The 18,967-nt window shown below is 40.3% G+C and overlaps 2 protein-coding genes across 2 annotated transcripts in view; both read right to left on the minus strand.

Annotated features, from left to right (window-relative positions):
- Acat1 (acetyl-CoA acetyltransferase 1) overlaps window positions 1-1,705 on the minus strand; it is a 28,012-nt gene extending 26,307 nt beyond the window's left edge. The window contains exon 1 of the mRNA XM_057766339.1: window positions 1,570-1,705. Coding sequence (XP_057622322.1) covers window positions 1,570-1,632 — 63 coding nt within the window. The 5' untranslated portion in view covers window positions 1,633-1,705. The remainder of the gene's footprint in view (window positions 1-1,569) is intronic.
- Window positions 1,706-5,865: 4,160 nt separating this feature from the next.
- Cul5 (cullin 5) overlaps window positions 5,866-18,967 on the minus strand; it is a 48,197-nt gene continuing 35,095 nt past the window's right edge. The window contains exons 13-19 of the mRNA XM_057767040.1: window positions 17,206-17,337; window positions 15,020-15,143; window positions 14,095-14,270; window positions 12,952-13,113; window positions 11,979-12,097; window positions 11,331-11,454; window positions 5,866-9,417 (exon numbers count right to left, since the gene is read on the minus strand). Of these exons, the coding sequence (XP_057623023.1) occupies window positions 9,223-9,417; window positions 11,331-11,454; window positions 11,979-12,097; window positions 12,952-13,113; window positions 14,095-14,270; window positions 15,020-15,143; window positions 17,206-17,337 (1,032 nt within the window). The 3' untranslated portion in view covers window positions 5,866-9,222. The remainder of the gene's footprint in view (window positions 9,418-11,330; window positions 11,455-11,978; window positions 12,098-12,951; window positions 13,114-14,094; window positions 14,271-15,019; window positions 15,144-17,205; window positions 17,338-18,967) is intronic.

Here is an 18,967-nt window from a genome sequence, read left to right on the forward strand (position 1 = left end):
GATCATTCTGATTGCACTATTCTGAGACAAGCTCTCACTATGCAGCCCAGGATGGTCTCAAATGCACAATCCCTCTGCCTCGGCTTTTTCCATGTGGATTCCACGGCCCTGTGGGTTTACCATTCTCATGCTGAATGTATTTGCTCTTGGTGATGGACACTTTTGTTCTGCACTTTTGTTTCGACACACCTCAAGTACCTGGCTCATCTAACTCATCAAGGCAACATTATTCGGAATCTCAGTTAACCGGACTTCTCTGTAATTTCTCTAGCCACCCCAAAGACACTAACAAACTAATCAAGAACTGCCGGGCATGATGGCCTGCTCTTTCAATCCCAGGTAATCCAGAGGCTGAAACGGGGGAGGGGAGTTCAAAGTCAGTTTGACCTACACAGTAAACCCAAGTGGGAAGAGAGAAAAGAGGAGGGGAAGGAAGGAGAAAAGATAGCAGAAGGGGAAGAGGAAAAGGCAGGATTAGGAGGAAAAACACCAGTGTCTTTTCCGGGAACATTTATTTTAAAGGTGAGGTACTGCCCATCTCCAGAATAGACAATAAACTGTCCTTCTGGCTTTCCAATTATCTCAGTCATTCAGGATTTAATTTAACTTTTTTATCTTTCCGAGCCCGGGTATTCCCAAATTGCCCACGTGGGTTGGAACCTTGAGCTCAAGCTCCTCTCGCCTCCACCTGTGGAGCGGCTGGCAATGCAAACACCAGCAACTCCGGTGGTAAGATTAATTTTATGGTTGTTTTCCCTCCGCTCCCACCCTCAGGCCACGGCCCTCGTGCCTGCAGTGTTCTTTGGCAACCTCTCGCAGAGCACTGCTCTCCTTCAGCGTCCATTGCCAGAACTACCCAGTTCCATGAACCCTGATTGTTACAGAAACAAAAACGGCAACCGTCCAGACCCAACTGCAGGCTCGTAGAACGTAGGTGGATTTCAAAGCTTCCTATTGCAATCAAACTGGAAACGCCAAACTTCACAACTATATTGTGGAGTTTCTCACCCATTCCTAAAACTGTCAAGCGTTTTCTGGAATGCAACATTGCAAAGTTCTGTCACTATCGTGTTTCCCAAACACCATAACCAGAAAAGAGGCAATCGCTCCAAATATATTTTATTTCTTGTAGTGTCTAAGTAGCCATCTTGTTAGTTTTAAGGAGCGGCTGTATAGTATCTTTTGATTGTCACATAGTGCCTCAGTTCTGATAAGATCGATAATTAAATCAATGATTAGCTACCAGATTTAAAGAAAAAGGGGGGGAGGGACAATAAACTCACTCTCCCCAATAAATTCATAAGTATTTATGACTTTAAGGAACGTCTCCGAAACTCCTGGGCCTGTAAAGAGGCTCGACTCTCTGCAGCCTGGGATCGCGCGTGGCCAGGTCCAGGCAGGTGTGACAGCAGCACAGGCGGACCCGGAGACACACACGGCCCCGGGGCACGCGTGGTGAGCGCCGTCGCCCGCGAGCACTTCACCCCGGTGGCTCTGCCCGGGCCTTGACGGAGGGCGGAACCTTGGACGGCCGGCGGCAGGCTGCCCCCCGGAATTGACCCCGCTCACCTGCAGCAGCCCGCGAAGCAGAGACCGGCGGACGCCGCCGCGCAGAGCCGCCAGGGCAGCCATGGTGACGCGAAGGGCTGTCAAGGGCAGAGAAACGGGCCGAGGCCTCCGCTTCCCACCTCAGATCCGAGACGTCGGGGCGGAAACCGCCCCGACCCTCTCCTCCAATAGCAGTCCGAGGTCGCTGCGCTGGCAGGGATTGGCCCGCAGTCAGGGGGCGGGCCCTGGCGCTGGGCAGAAACCGTCCGGGACAAATTGACTACTGACCAAGACCAACATGGCTTGACACCTGGCTGGAGCAGTTTGAACTGTTTTTGACCTCCGGACGCCGGTGATTTCCCTTACAGCTCAAGACTTTCCATTCACTTAGCTGCACCTGACCGTGTGACTGTGTTTGCCCAGACAATGGATATTGGTAAATGTTACCAGTAATCCAATTTTATACATTTATAACACAAATAAACCAATTACGTTAAGAGAGTTTTGAAGTTTTTCGACGGATGCGAAATAAAATGCATGTTACTATCTAAACTTCATTGAATAAGATGAAATCAACTTCCACAACCCTCTGCAGGCTGGGTGTGGTGGCAAACACTCAGGAGAGAGGAAGTGGGTCTGTGAGGTGTTCCAGACAAGCCCGGTCCACGTGGCGAGTTCCAGAACAACCAGAACAACGATTGGAGAACCTGTCTCAGAAACAATTAAAGCAAAGTAAAACAAAAACCCTCTATGTATTTATTGATGTTAAGTGATAATTATTCTCACATTTGTGGAACCCATTGCTGACATTAGAGGTTTGTTTCGTTTGGGGTTTTGTTTGTTTTTAGACAAGGTCTGGCTTGCTATGCAGCTCTGGCTGTACTGTAATTCACTATGTAGCCCAGGCTGGCTTTGCCTCCCCGGTGCTAGGATTAAAAGCATGTCCCACCATGCCTAGCTCAGACTTTCAGTCTTCAGCTGAGGATAGCAAATCTTTCTGACTTGTAATATTCGTTTTCCTTTATGTTAATTTCCACTTAGAAAGTATGGTAACATACAACTTGAACAATTTACTTTAAACCAACCTGTTTGGTGTATGTAGTTGTATGCACTGCTGTGAGTCACTCGGATGACTCCTGTGGCTCTCTGTCTTATTTTTGTTTGTTTTGAGACAGGGTTTCTCTGGGTAACAGCTCTGCCTGCTCTGGAACTTGCCTGTAGACAAGGGTGGCCTTGAACTCAGAGATCCCTTGTCACGTCGGGAGTGCTGGGATTAAAGACGTGACACCACTGCCTTTTTTCTTTTTTAAAGACAGGGTCTGTCATTGCACCTGGAGCTCACTAGAATGACTGACCAATAAGTCTGCCTCCACTCCTTCTCCCCGACCCATCCACAGAACTGGGAATACAATCAAGGGCCAGCATACCTGGCTTTTCACATGGGTGCTGAGGCTCTAAACTCAGATTCTCTTTCTTGTGAAGCAAGCACTTTGCACATGCCTCAGCCCTATTGAGGGTAAGGCATAAGTAAGTGTATATGTATGTACACTGCTGCATTTGTGAGCATGCAGGTGCCTGAGGAGGGCAGTAGAGGGCAGCAAAACCCCTGGAACTGAAGTTACAGGCACTTGTGAATAGCCTGGTGTGTTTTGGGAACTGAACCCATGTCCTTTGTAAGAACGTCAAGTATTCTTAATTGCTGAGCCATAATCCCCACTTATTTTGCTTTTTAAACAGTCTCAGGTAGTCGAGGAAGGTCTCAAACCCATTATGTAGATCAAAGATGACCTTGAACTCCTCCACCTACACCTCTGGATTGCTGGGGATACAGGTGGGTATTGAATCTAGGACTTCATATAATCTATATATAGTCGTCACATAGTTTAGGTAAGTATTGTGCTAAGCTACATCTGCAAGTTGTCTTTTGTTATTTTGTTTGGTTGATTTTGGGGTGTGTGTTGTTCTGGTCAGAGAAGGGATGGATGTCCCACAGCACACATGTGGAGGTCAGAGGAAAACTTGCTGGAGTAGGCTCTCTCCTTTCATTTCCTTATGACTTCAACCTTATTGTTATGCTTACATTCTTTTCATTTAGTTTTGGGAGGTCATAGTTGTCTATAAACTTATCTAATTCAAGACTTTCTAATTTGTAACATTTCTTTTCAGCTATAATTTCACTTAGATTTTCTTTTTTGACCAATTCAGCTGGAAAGTTGTCATTCCTGTTCATTTTTCTTTTCATAGAAATAGTGTTGATTCTTTGTTCTTATTTGTTTCCACTTAGAGTTTGCCATTTTTGATTTGTTTCAGGCTGTTTTACTAAGACAAGGTTTTCCTGTGTATCCTTGGTTGGCCTGGAACTCACTGCAGACCAGGCTGGTTTTGAACTTGCAGTGATACCACTGCCTTGGCCTTCCCTGTATGGGAATTTTCATTTCTGCCTTGTTCTATTTTTCTTTTTTAAAATATTTATTAATTATGTGTACAGCATTCCTTCCATGTGTGCCCACATGCCAGAAGGGGGAGCCAGATCTCATTATAGATGGCTGTGAGCCACCATGTGGTTGCTGGGAATTGAACTCAGGACCTCTGGAAGAGCAGTCAGTGCTCTTAACCACTGAGCCATCTCTCCAGCCCTTGTTCTATTTTTCTGATGGTTTTGATAATGCTATTTTTCTAAGACCTTAAAGTTCATTATTTACTTAAGACCTCTGTGATTAAAAAAATTTTTTTTTATGTATGAGTGTTTTGCCTGCATGTATATATATTCACCAAATGCCTTGTGGCTATGGAGGTCAACAGAGGACATGGGAGCCTTGGAAATCAGCTACAGATGGTTGTGAACCACCAGGTGGGTGCTGGGAATCAGACCCAAGACCTACGGAAAAGCAGCAAATGAGCCACAAGCCCCTCAAAAATCTTGTGAATAAAAAAATTAAGCCGGGTGTGGTGGTACACACATTCAATCCCAGCACTCAGGAGGCAGGCAGATCTGAATTCAAAGCCAGCCTGGTCTAGTGAGTTCCAGTACAGCAAGGGCTACAAGAAAAGACCCTATCTCACAAAAATAGATTAACTGGTTAATCTAGCCCACTTGACATTACCAGGATTCTGTTGTTGGGAGAAAGGTGTTACCTTTTTAGTCTTTAGAAATGACTGTATGTATAAATAATGGACAGGCCTTCTATCCATAAATTCCATTTTCCAAAAACGAATAAGTCTGTATTATTAGTCTGTGATCATATAGTGCAGTTGTGGAATCCGATGGTAACTTTGCGGCCTGGAGTCCCTGGTCCCACTTCTACGTAAGTTGTGGGAACTGAACACAGGCCATCAGGCTTCACAGCAATGCCTTTGCCCGCTGCGCCACCGGGCTAACCCTTTGGTTTGGAGACGGAGTATTATGCAGCTCCAGCTGGTTTCAAACTCCAGATAACTAAGAACTCTGAGCTCATCCACTTCTCAAGTACTGGGATTTGGGGAGTGTGCGGCTACAGACTGCCCATCTGTTTAAACCTGTGACAGTGACCTGTATTTATTCCTTGCAAATTCTGTCTTTCATAATAGGCATATCTACCCTATGCCCATCCAGCTGTTTCAATGTTGCCTGCCTCTAAGCTCCATTCGGTTGCTATGGTTGTGTTCTCTTAACAAGGAAGATAGCTTCCAATTTAGCTCACTGTGCAGCTGTTTGTTTGGGTGGTGGGGGGTTCCTTAGGACTAGAATGCTCAGTAGCTCAAAATGCTTGGGAGTTTGCCAAAGCTTTGGAAAGGGCTGGTGAATGAAACATAATATTTAAGCTTACTTACTAATCCTGTTTTGGTTCAGGTGAACCTTCTACTTCTCTGTAACTTCAATCCCAAGTCACCCCTACTTCTTGACTCCCCTAATTTCAGCGAAGGTACTAGGTTTAGATTCTAGCCATTAGGAAGTCATGAATTCATCCACCCAACTCTCTTATTTCTGGTATTTATAGTGGCTACAATTTATTATTATACCACAAAACAGAACTAAGCATTCTTCACTGAGAAAAGTCTCACTGTTCTACACATGCTAGCCTTGAACCACCAGCTACCTCAACATCCCAAGTAGTTAGATGACATAGGTGCATCACTGCCCAACTGAAACGATTTTCATTATTTTTAAAGACAGAGTAGCCTTGACTGGTCTGGAGCTTGCAAGCGCACACTCAGGGCTATGCCTGCTCTGCCGCTGGACACTGAGATTAAAGGCACATGAAACTATTCCTAACTTAGCAAAAACCTTAACTGTTTTAAAACCTCTTATAGTAGAACAACAAGATTTTCTGGATGAAAGCATTTATATTACACTTTTATTTTTGCAAGAAAATAAATTATACAACTTAAAAATAAAATCCAAATGTAAGCAGTTCATCAAAATATTTCAGCCTGCTGCATACAGAAGCTGCTCCCATGTAAAACTGGTGTCGTCTCAGTATGTAGTGGTGCGCATCCCAAGCTGTGTACACCGTGAGGATAAACTAGACCACACGGGAGTGTAGGTGACAGGGATGCTCTCAAACAGTGTTTCTTTCAGAACTGTGACTGGGAAGAACTGGTGGCAGCAGCCCAGTCGTTCCCATGAAAACAGAAGAGCCAGCTTGAGTTTATGATCGCAAATCTTTCTGTAAACTAGCAAGTATTTCACCTAGACTGAATTTTAAAAATTTGCCCTTGGAGCAGGGCTAATGATATCATATTCAATTTAATGAACAGTAAAAATAAGAATGATAACATTTCATTTTTTGGAGACTTTAATATTTACGCACAAAGTAAGAGCAAGAGATTTAAATGAACAGGTTGATAAACTCAGGGACCCCCTCCAGTAATTGTAAAAACTGGGCGACTTCAGAATTTGAGGATCCTTATAAAATTGTTAGAACAACGATGGTCTAACATGTGTCTAACTGTGAGCGGAAAGTGTGTTCCACATTTTCCAGCCTGTGAATCTGTTCTGTCTCCTTAATCTGGCCATGAGCTGGCATGAGGTTACCATTTATAGATGGAAGTACTCAAAACTGAGCCTGCTACACTATTCATTTAAAAATGGCTCTTTGGTGGTGGGAGAGGTGGGGTTTTTCTTCCCCTTACCTGTGCAATACTTGGCCCTGCTCAGACAGCAAGAGTAAAGTCTGCAGGGAGAAGAGAGAGGTCAGATAGGGAACAGTAAGGGTGGTTCTGAACCTTCAGAAAACTCCTGGTTAAGATCTGTTTCAGAATTTTTAATTAGCAAATCTATTGATAAAACATTTAACAAAAATCTCAACAATGGTATAGGCAATAGGCACCTTGTCAACTAAACAGTTTTGATAAACACCAAAAAGTAGTTACACTTTTGTATATATATTTTAAAAAAAGAATGAAAACTTTTAAGTCTGTGGTATTTACTGCTGTTCATTCCCCAAAATACAATTAGGACATAATTAACTATTAAAAAATTTATAAAATTTAATAAAAAACTTTGCTATGGATTTAGTGTTACCCACTTTGCATTAAGTTTGCCTTTATAAACCAAAACATCACAGCTCTCATTCTTAAATGACCAAAGCGATTAGAAATTTCAAAGATGTTCTAAGAAAAATTATGGTTTAAAATGACAAATCTTAAACATTAAGAAATGGCCTAAAATTTTTCCCTTGATTGTTTCCTCCTTTGGCATTCTGGTATTGGGACATGAAAATCTGCCAACACCAAACTATTAAATAGAAGGGCCACAGTCATTATAAAACTATCTCTTTGAACTCTGGATGCGCCGATGTCGGCTGCCATCCACGACGCGGAAGCAGCAGACACTGAGCCGCTCTTCACACCTGCTCTAGCCACGGCCTCCGCAGAGCAGCAGGGGAGACGGTAAGCACACATGCACTTCCAACTTCCTATGAGTATCACAACAGACATTTGACGATAATTAGCATAACCTTAAATGTCTGACATAGATTCTCCTTCCTTCCAGGAAGGGGCCACAGCTGCTGAGGCTGCAGGCAGGTCCACAGCACACTGTGGTGATATAATACTGTACGCTTCTCAACACTCCAATTTCTGCTAGCTTCAAAACCATATTTCAAAATATTACTTAACATCAAAGGTTATAAAATAATTAGAAAACTTGAAACGTGCACCACAATGAGTAAAAATCCACACGGAGCCACTGTTCCTGATGGGGAATAATTCTCTCTTTAGTTGCTCAAGTCCTCAATTTCCAGCTTCCCACTCACTGCACTGTGAAGTCCTGAGTCACCGCTCCAGATTAACTGAGAGAAGCAAGGTAAGTGTTGCCCTCTGAACATTTTAAAAATGTTTATTTTTAAAATATATAAATATATATGTACATATTTGGCAAGGTTACTGCTCATGTTAAGACTAACAGCTCTGGCCAGGCGGTGGTGGCGCACGCCTTTAATCCCAGCACTGGGAAGGCAGAGACAGTGAGTTCAAGGCCAGCCTGGTCTACAAAGTGAGCTCCAGGACAGGCACCAAAGGTACAGAGAAACTGTCTCCAAAAAAAAAAAACAAAAACAAAAACAAAAACAAAAAAAAAATCAAGACTAACAACTCTGAGTGCTTCTCTGGTCTCAGGCTTAATCTCACCCTCTCTCCCTCATAGGTGGCAAATAATAATTACTCTTTATCAGAGAATGCCTTTCCAGAAAACTGAGGTGGTAAATCCCTAATCACAACACTTTCAAAACACCAAATAATTCTATGCTACAGGTTTAGAAAGCAATTTTCTCACGGTTCTGTATCAGAGCATATTTCTGCAGTTTTCAATAAATTTAGACACAGCATAATAGATATTACGTGTATAAGGATTAAGTGTATTAGTAACACACTTAACATTTTTGCTTTGTGGTTCTGATTATGCAATCAATGACTTACCTATACTCATAAATTTAACAAATGAAGCAACATTCATTATAATCTTCATATTTTCAAACAAGCTCTCCAACCATACAAGACTTAGAAAGAAAACCCCAAATCCGTATCATTTAACAAGAAACAACTAAAACAGCAATCTCCTGCTTAATGACAATCAGGATTGTAAGATAGAAATATTTAATACCATTTTCCGGTCACCATTTAAATCCAGTTATCAAACTGCAAGCAGTGTTTAACAAACAACTTGATAATATTACATCTCCGTCTTCTCAAGTACACCTGCCCTTTCCCAACATGGTGTTGACAATTTCACTCTTTTCATCAAGAAGCTAAGAGTGCTACCTCTAGCTTTAATTGCATTAAAAAAAAGATTAAAAGCCTTTCTCAGTGCAATATCTGATATCCTTCCTTGTGCAAGTCTATTCCTTTGAAAAGGAAAAAGGGGGTAAAAGAAGCAACAAGAACCCTACCCTCACCCTTCCAAAACATTACTTCTCCTGGTTGGTAAAACTGAACTGACTCTGAAGTTCACAATGGGCGCTCTCCATGAATGCGATCTTCTCCACGAAACAGCATGCTGTTAAAGAGTGCAACATGAAGGGAATGAATGCCGTCATGCTAACTAATGTGACTGCAAAATACAGTCGTTCGTAAGGTAAGGCAGAGAGTTTAATATTTATGTAATCAAAGTCCAAATAAACCTTCCTCCAGCTCAAACTGGGACAGCTTTCTGTCCAGGTGCTCCAGGATCTGCGCGAACAGAGGCACAGTGCTCAGCTACGCCATGTATATGAACGTGTTGATGTCGGCCTCGTCCCTCCTGATGTACTTGTGCTCGATCAGCCATTCAATCTGCTCTTTGATCATTTTCTTCTGTGGTAAGAACATGTTTTTCAAAATTTCTACTAATTCAGTCTGCAGCTGAGCATTGCTAATTTTCTTCCTCATTTTCATTATTTGTATGATGGCTTCCTAAGAGAAAAATGAAAATGAAAGACATTAATACATTAAACTTGTTTAAGAAAATCAGTAACTTTTCCTACATTATCTTCTAACACCAATCCAATTGCACTACTGGTAGGTAGGTACGCACCTGGATATTTACTATGATTTCTTTCATTACACTTATTTCAAATATTTGAAAAGTGAAGAGAGCCAATATTACCCTATAATCTCTCTAACCATTTTTAAAGATTAAAATATGTTTGGGTGTTTGTCTCCCTATATGTCTATGTACACATACATGGCTGATGCCTGACAGGCTGGCGAAGGGCACTGGCTTCTCTGGAACTGTAGTTACAGACGGTTGTGAACCACTATGTGGGTGATGCTGACGAGACAGCTCAGAGGGTAAAGACACTACGGGGTGATGCTGATGAGACGGCTCAGAGGGTAAAGACACTACAGGGGTGATGCTGACGAGACGGCTCAGAGGGTAAAGACACTATGGGGTGATGCTGATGAGACGGCTCAGAGGGTAAAGACACTTATTTGCTCCCAAGCATGATGACCTGAGATCCACCCCTGCCGGGGACCAACAAGGTGGAAAATTGAATCAAATTTTAAAAGTCGTGCTCTGACCTATATATGCTCACACACAAAGAAATAAATGAACAAAATGAAAAACATCAAGAATCCCCTTAAGATCCATTTGCCTCTAGTATTCAGGTATCCCTTTTTATAATAGATGTGAACCATGGGTGTGTGTCTTGAAAACTAGACTAACAGAGTGCCATTAATGTTTACCACAGATTCTGTTTTCAGTTTTACTGATTTAATTACATGTTTTATATGTTTTAATGTTTCTAAGGGATCAACATTTTTCAAAGTAATATTTTATCAACATGCTCTTGGTGATTTTGAAACTACACAGAGCTCGACAATGACTGTTACCTACTGCAATTACCATTATCTTTTAGCTTTCCTTAGTCAACTAAAGCAACATAGAGTCTTCGTGCAGACTAGAATATTTCTATAAAGGAAATGTGAAGAGATATAGCTGGTTCTCTGTATCTATGAGTTCCATACTACAAATGAAAAATGTAATCATGAGCTAGTTGTGGTGACACATACCTTCAATCCCAATCTAAAAAAACAAACAACTAAAGTGTAATTAGGCCTATGATAGCTGTGTTAGTATTAATCATACAAACCTAGACGACATTCCCTAAACATAGTATGGTGACTAGGAACACAGCATTTATACTGTATTAGGTGTTATGATGATCTAGGTCATATAAACTATATGGGAGAAGATGTGTAGGGCATATTCAACTACTACATGTTCAACTATACTATATCTTTTTCATATTATATTGTGTTAATTTCTCTTGCGGTCTATGTGAGTGGGTGTGCCATTTTTTTGTTTTGTTTTGTTTTGTTTTGTTTTTGCATGGAGGCCAGAGGACAACTTTCCCAAGAATTGGTTCTCTCCTTCTAACACAAAGGATGGCGCAAGCTGTCAGCTTGGTATCAGATATCTTTCTTTACTTACTGAGTGGTCTCACCTTCCTAGTAATGAGTATGTTCAGAAATCATCATATTTTTACAACTTTAAGTTCTATAAATTCTAAGTTGCTGCTGAAATACATTAATTCAGTTACAATCAAAAAGAGACATAACTAAAAGCCAAAGCATTACCCAAAGAATATATTAGAATTTACTGGAAGCCTCCAAACTTTAGAGGTGTATTTCTGGTAGCACTAAAGAATTAGATTAATTTTTAAATTCCAGTCAAATGCACATTAGCTCTCCTTTACAAATAAATAACTTATATGGTTATTAATTCAGGGGCTGAGGTTGAAAGACTGTACCACCACACCTAACTTTTGAAAAAAATTTTCAAAGAAGCTTTGAAACATTTAGACTTTTCTCCCTATACAAACCTGGGTTCTTAATATTCTTAGTTGAACTATCCCTTCATTTTCTTCTTCTCTCATTCTTTCTGTAGTGAGCTGCAAGCGTCCAATCAAATTTATTTTTCCCCTTTTCTGGACTTTTGCATTTTTTCTGCAAAAAAATATGAAAGTGTTAAACATCTTATTACAGTACAATATCAGAAGTTAGAATTATTCTAAAAATTAACATCCAGTGCTGCTTAAAGGGTTTAGTAACAATCACGACATAAATCTTTCCTTTAAGCAACCCCACCCAGGCTTGTTATGGGGGCTCAGGTAACAAACTATTTCAAATAAAAATGCACAAAGCTCTTTGATTCCTGCTAACAAGGAATAGCCTCTGCTAGCTAGTGACTGTTCTCAACAAACTACATTGCCATGAAACAATAATATTCAGCAGTATCTGACTGAGTCTTCAGATAAATAGCTCTGCTGGATAAGGCTATACTATCCCACCCACTCAACCTTCTGGTCTCTAATACTTTTTAAATTAAAAAAATGAAATGATACAAATACAGTGATAATATTCAGTTATTGCTTTTAACATCACATAAGTCAAATGATTATTTTAATAAAATCAAAGCACTAAAATTCAGCATGGTACTTTTATTTTAAATCAACCAACATGAACCTCACATTAGGCTGAATTCCTGGTTCACGGAGAAGAGGGTCCCTTCTGTGAAGTCTTTGGGGGAGTTGACTTGAGGTTCGTACAACAAAACTTGCCGTTTGAGCTTGGGAAAAGCTACTAAGGACTATGAGGAAAAAAATACAATTAGCATAGTAAGTTATAAAGAGTGCTAGGATCAACTCTACAACCCAGGCAACAATGACTTCTAGACAAACCTGCAAGCCAAACTTTAACATAACAGCTTTATGTGCATGCAAAGTAAATGGATTATAAAAAGGAGAAAAAAGATTTGGTTCTAGAATGTGATAAATGTTCTTTTACTACTGTAGTGAGTCAAAAACTGGCCGGTCATAGAACCCTGTCTGCGAGGGATATTCAGGCAGTTTCCTCATTGGAAATAGTTTATTCTAGAATTTGAATTATAGAGTAAGCATGAAGTGCAATTATAATCAAGAAGAACTAAAACAAATCAACCAAAACGAAGTAACTCAATCTCTCCCTCTTTTCTTTCTCAGGTACTTTTCTACTTTGGTAATTTTCTTTTCTTTCTTTCTTCCTTTCTTTTTAACGATAGATTCCTCAATATTGTGCATTTTTTTTAGTTGAAAGTCATATTCAGAGTGTTATGAATTAAAAAATTTACAGTGGAAAAAATAGAAAGCCGTGGGGTGGTGGCACATGCCTTTTAGTCCTAGCACTGGGAAGACAGAGTCAGGCTGAGTTCAAAGAGCATGTGCTACAAAATGAGTTCCAGGACAGTCAAAGCTACAAAGACAAACCCTGTCTCAAAAACCCCTAAATCACACCCCCCCCTAAAAAAATTTTTTTTACAATGGCTTCGGTATGTAGTTCAGTGGTAGAATGCATGCCTAATGTATGGAAGGCCCTGAATCTAACTCTCAGCACCAAAATTCTAGTTACACAAGTGATTCACATATTCTCAACTATCTAACACGACAAACAGAAGAGCAGACAAACCCATAAAGTCCTTCTGAGTTCAGCATCAGGGAGTTCCGTTGCAAGCTTTAAATTTTCAAAGCTTATTTTCTCTCTGGGCCTTTGGTTCCATGCAAACAACACAGCCAACTGAAATGTGGTTACTTCCAAATCATACTGACCTACTTCATTCTTAAATGTTATCTGTAACAGATAATGAGGCTTTAATAAGTAATTTCTTCATGAAGCTTGCTCCAGTATCTAGTAATATGTACATGACAGACTAGGGGAAAATAGGTTGCTAATTTTCTTCCTTCCTAATAGTTAATAATTTTAGAAGCCCTCTAACCCATCTACCAGCTTCAATGAGGTCATGTGACTTCATTCTGTCCAATGTGTTTCAAGTAGAAACTGATAAAAATATTCACCTCCTCCTTTTCCTTCCTTTTTGCAGGCTGACAGAGTTAGGGATCAGATAAAATTCTACAGTCAGGGGCTCAAGAAATGGCTCAGTGGTTTAGAGCACTGGCTGCCCTTCCAGGACACGGGTTCAATTCCCAACACCCACATGGTGACTATCAACCATCTAAAATGGGATCTGATGCCCTCTTTTGTCTTATGCTCTCTTCTATCTCACAGGCATATATGCAAATATCACTCATATACATAAATAAATACTTAATACATAAATAAACCTTTTAAAAAAATGATTCTATAGCCCAAGTCACTGAAACTTGAAAACTGTGTACCTAAAACTAGGGACAGAGCCATTATTTTTGTTCTTAACATTTTTTTTTTGTCTTTTATTTTATAACAATATTTACTTTTACTAGGCGGTGGTGGCACAGGCCTTTAACCCCAGCACTGGGAGGCAGAGGCAGGCGGATCTCTGAGTTCAAGGCCAGCCTGGTCTACAAGAGCTAGATCCAGGACAAGCTCCAAAACTACAAACAAACCCTGTCTTGAAAAAAAAAATTACTATAATTTTGCAAATGTGTATGTTTTGCTTGTATACATGCCTACACGCTACACATGTGCAGTATCCATAGAGGACAAAAGAGGGCATCAGCTCTCTGGGACTGGCGTTCCAGACAGTTGGGAGTCACTGGGAACTGAACCATTGAGCCATCCCTCCAGCCCTTAGGTAACTCCTGCCAGCACCCAAATAATAGCCCATGTACTTACAATTCCATTTGACATGAGATGATGCCAATGTAATTTTCTACCACTATGATTTTTTTTATAAAATTCTTCTACCTCAGGTATCAAATCCTCCAGTTCAGTAGGAAGTGAGACAAAGACTTTCTCAGAGCTTCTAGACCAGGCACCAGCATTCAGAATCTTTATATTAACTGAATCAGCTGCAGGTAAGAAAATCAGAAATTATAGTTGAACAAGTTAAAAAAAAAAATTTGCTTTGGTTTTCAAAACAGTGTTTCTCTATATAACAGTCCCAACTATTCTGGAACTCACTTTGTAGACCAGGCTGGCCTCAAACTCACTTGAGATTCACCTGCCTATGCCTCCCAATGCTGGGGATTAAAGACATGGGTCACCACAGCCAGGCTTAACAAGTAAAATTTTACGGAATAAAAACAAGGATGAAGCTTTTGTTAAAAGGGTCCTTTTTATATTTTGAGATAAGTATTCATAGACCATATTTTGATAAGCAGCTCTGAGATGGATTTTATAAAAATCTTTTGATATTTACTTTTTTCTTTCTTTTCTTAAAAAAGATTTATTTATTGTGTTCTGCCTGCATGTATGCCTGCACAGCAGAAGAGTGCACTAAATCTCATTATAGATGGTTGTGGGCCACCATGTGGGTACTGGGAATTGAACTCAGGACCCTGGAAGAACAGCCAGTGCTCTTAATCTCTGAGCCATCTCTGCAGCTCTCCAGCCCTCCCTCCCTCCCTCCTTCTTTCCTTCCTTCCTTCCATTATTAATTTTTGTATTTTGTTTTTTTGAGACAGGGTTTCTCTGTGTAAAGCTTCCAAGTCTGTCCTGGAATCCACTCCTCTGTAGACCAGGTTGGCCTTTAAATAACTGAAGAAGATACTCTTTTGTTAAGCTTAAAAACACACTTCCATTTAATTATAAATAATACCTGGTAATGCCAACTTATTATTTTTGTGCATTTCCTTAAAAGCTTGATTCAAGTCTTCAGATACTTTAATGTCCTGGAACATTCTGGCGAGCTTGTTCACATAATCTGCTGGCATACCAACTTCCTACAAAAACCAAAGACAGAAAGACAATAACCATATAATTTGACATAGCAATAGGAAAAAAACTTATAAAATCTTTTTTTCTTTCTTTCTTTTTTCCAAATTACCACACTTGATAAATCTTTATTTTTTTTTTTCATATGCATTGGTGTTTTGCCTGAACATATGTCTGTGTGAGGGTCTCGAATCCTCTGGAACTGGAGTCAAAGCAGTTTTGAGCTGCCATGTGGGTGCTGGGAATTGAAACTGGGCTTTCTAGAGGAGCGGCTACTGCTCTTAACCACTGAGTCATCTCTCCGGCCACAGGGGAAAAAAACTTATTTAGAAAAAAGAAAAATCTTGTTTATTATTTGAGGTTCTGGGATGTCGGAGCCCATGAGGGTCCAACATAGATTTCCTAACCCGGCTGAAACGGAGTTGCGAGGAATAAAACTGACACAGCTTACAAGGTCATCCTGGAAAAGGCCAGCATTCCCTCTTTATTCTCGGAACATCTTATATCTACATTCAGTGGGGGAAAACACATTAGGCTGTCTCCTAGGCAACCAGATGCCTGGACTTAGATCATGTCCACATCTAACAATCAGATAGGCCATAAATTAACATCTCTATAAGACATCCTCTTAATAACAAAAAAAAAAAAAAAAAAAAAAAAACACCAAACCTCTAAAACTCTTGAGTCATTAGCTTTAGCCAACATCTCTCCTCAGGTAATCCACATTCTAACAAAAAAAACTAAAAACAACACATCCAACACATCCTAACTTTTGTTAAAAAAAAACGACAGCTTGTCTACTGAGCTATATGACTAGCTCAAACCGGGCTAATGGCTACTATGCCAAAACCAAAATATGGGCCCACACTGGGACTGAATCCAGGGCCTAATGCATGCTAAGCAAGTTCTCTAGTTCTGAGCTTCATCCCTATGCTGTAATAAAACATTCTCTTCTCTTTATCAGAATATAATGTAATACCTATTACATTTGATTCTTAGAAAATAAACAGGATAGTTTTAGACAGTCTTTGCTTTGTAAAAATTCCAGGATGCATGGAACTCAGTTCTGCAATGTGAACAAAATCAGCTCCCAACTCAGCTCAACTCTGGATGACACCTTTAACAGCTCAATCAGAAAAGCAGGACAAAGACTGACAGAAGGACATCAGTACAGCTGAGTCAGAGCATCCTAAGGGCCTAGACTTCATCAATAACCTAAAAAAGAAAACAAACTCAAACTCTCTATTTATCAGAGGATGGCTTTGACAGATTAGAGGATAATGATCCTCTAAGCCTCCATTTCTTGACACAAAGGCATGTATTATCACTCGCAGCCTTTTGTAAAATCAGAGCGGCTGCAATTTTATTTATTTATTGTTTTTTTTTTTCAAGGCAGGGTTTCTCTATAGCTTTGGAGCCTGTCTTGTAACTAACTCTTGTAAACCAGGTGGGTCTCAAACTCACAGAGATCCGCCTGCTTCTGCCTGCCAAGTGCTGGATTGAAGGTGTGCATCACCACTGCCACGCTACACAGTGGCTGCAATTTATTTATAAATATTTCTATAGTTCCAAGTATCTAGTACCAAAGACATGTTAAGAGTTGATCATTTCACCCTGGATACTGCTTAAATGAATTCAGTTAAAACTGAAAGAGGGTGTGAATGGAAGCTCAACAGCAAAAATAAAGCAGGCTTAAGACTTCAGAAAAATCACTTTATTAGATCAATATTATATATTTGATCATATATTCTTATAAAATGAATCTAATTGATACTAATAGTGATACAAAAACACATTATTTTACTACACATGTGAATCATGTGCTATATATATATATAAAAAAACAGACATTAAAAACAAAAACAAAAAACCCAAAAAAAATACTTTTAGGCAATTAAGATGGCCAATCAGGTAAAGGTGCTTTCAGAAGGACCTGATCATCTGATTCAATCCCTGGGACTCAAAGGTAGAAAGAGAAAGCAGACTCCTGCAAGTATATCCTTTTACCTCTGATGCCTGCTCCCCACCCGACTCCACCCACAGAAAACGTGAAGGAACTGCTGCACTTACTCTTAGCCACTCCACCATGTTTTCTTCAATCTCGCTATCAGCAGAGATGTCCAGTATGAGACGTCGGGTGAGATGAGCTTTATGATACCTCATAAAGACATCCTTATTTTGTACATATTTAAGTACCAAGAGCTGAACAAAAGACAAAGTTATTTTAAATTCTTATGTTCTCAGCCATTTGTGTCATGTAGACCTTCCTGTATTCCCCAATGGTCAAGATGTGGAGATTTACAAAAACATAAACAGAGGCCTATTAACTCCTATAATACAAAGTTAACAAATTTGAAACTTTTTTTTTAAGACAAGACAGGTTCTCTATGTAGTCCTGATGTCCTGCAACTCACTCTGTAGACTAGGCTAAACTCAAACTCAGAGGTCCACCTGCCTCCAACTGCTACATGCCTGGCTGTATATTTCAGATTTTAACCAGTTAATCTTTTAGTTCCTACTACTAAGTTTTTCAGATTTTATATATGCATGATAAGAATACATTATGGGAAAACCAGCAGTTATGTCTCTTCTTTTGTGATACCAATCATCTTTCTAGGCCTCTGTCTGATCCCACCTCTGCACTCCTGGGCAATCATTTTACTCACCAACAATGAGGAGGACCCCAACAACAAAACAACAACTAACTTTCATACACTCTCACTTGTCCCCATCTATCTGAGGCTCTCACAAAAAGGAGTGAAAAGCTCCACTTGCTTTTTGTTCTTTAACAGAAACCGACCTAATGTGCCAGGTGGTGGTGGCGCATGCCTTTAATCCCAGTACTCAAGAGGCAGAGACAGGCGGGTATCTGTGGGTTCGAGGCCAGCCTGTCTACAGAGTGAGTTCCAGGACAGGTTCTAATGCTGCAGAGAAACCCTGTCTTTGGGGGGGAAAAATCACCTACTGCATCAAGACAGAGGCAGAAGTGTTAAAACTCCAGTACTCAGGAGACAGAGGCAGGCTGATAATGAGCTAAGGTAAACCACCTACATTAGAGAGAACCATTCTTAAAAAGCACAAGGCTGGAGATATAATTAAATGGTACAGTGTCTGTCTAACACACACAGGCCCACCTGAATCTCCAACATCATATACATGGGCAAGAGCCCACACTTGGGAAAGGGTATGAACACACAATAAATGGTATTTTCAGGAAGCTATTGAACAAAAAATTTTAGGTACAACTAAATACCTTATGAAAGTGTAACACTGTAAAACTTTTGTTTACAGATAAATACTCATTTCTTTGTGTTATATGCACATGTGTGCAATATGGAGGCCATAGGTTGACATCTGGCACCTGGAACTTTTCACTGTTTCTCTGCACTTTTCTAAAATTTATTTATTTTCTGTGTATGGGTGTTCCTGCATGTACCACAGGCATACAGAGCCTGTGGAGGCCTGAAGAGGATATTAGATCTTTTAGAACTAGAGTTACAGATGGCTGAAAACTTGGTCCTCTGGAAGAACAGCCAGTGTTCCTTACTACTGAGCCATCTCTCCAGCCCCTTTTCTGGGAGAGAGTTTCTCATGGACTCAACAAGGCTAGTCAGAAGGCCTTAGAATTCACCTGTTTTATGCCAAATGCTTACCCCCAGTGCTAAGTTATAGTTGCTCATCTCCACAATCAGCTTTTGGCTTTAGTTGTATTTTATATTTACTTTATATACATTGGTGTTTTGCCATGGGTGCCCAGTGCTCTGGAAACTGGAGTCACAGACATCTGTGAGCTGCCATGTGGGAGCTAGGAATTGAATCCAGGTCCTTTGGC

This window comes from Chionomys nivalis, chromosome 4 (assembly GCF_950005125.1).
Source record: "Chionomys nivalis chromosome 4, mChiNiv1.1, whole genome shotgun sequence".
Classification (NCBI taxonomy): Eukaryota; Metazoa; Chordata; class Mammalia; order Rodentia; family Cricetidae; genus Chionomys; species Chionomys nivalis.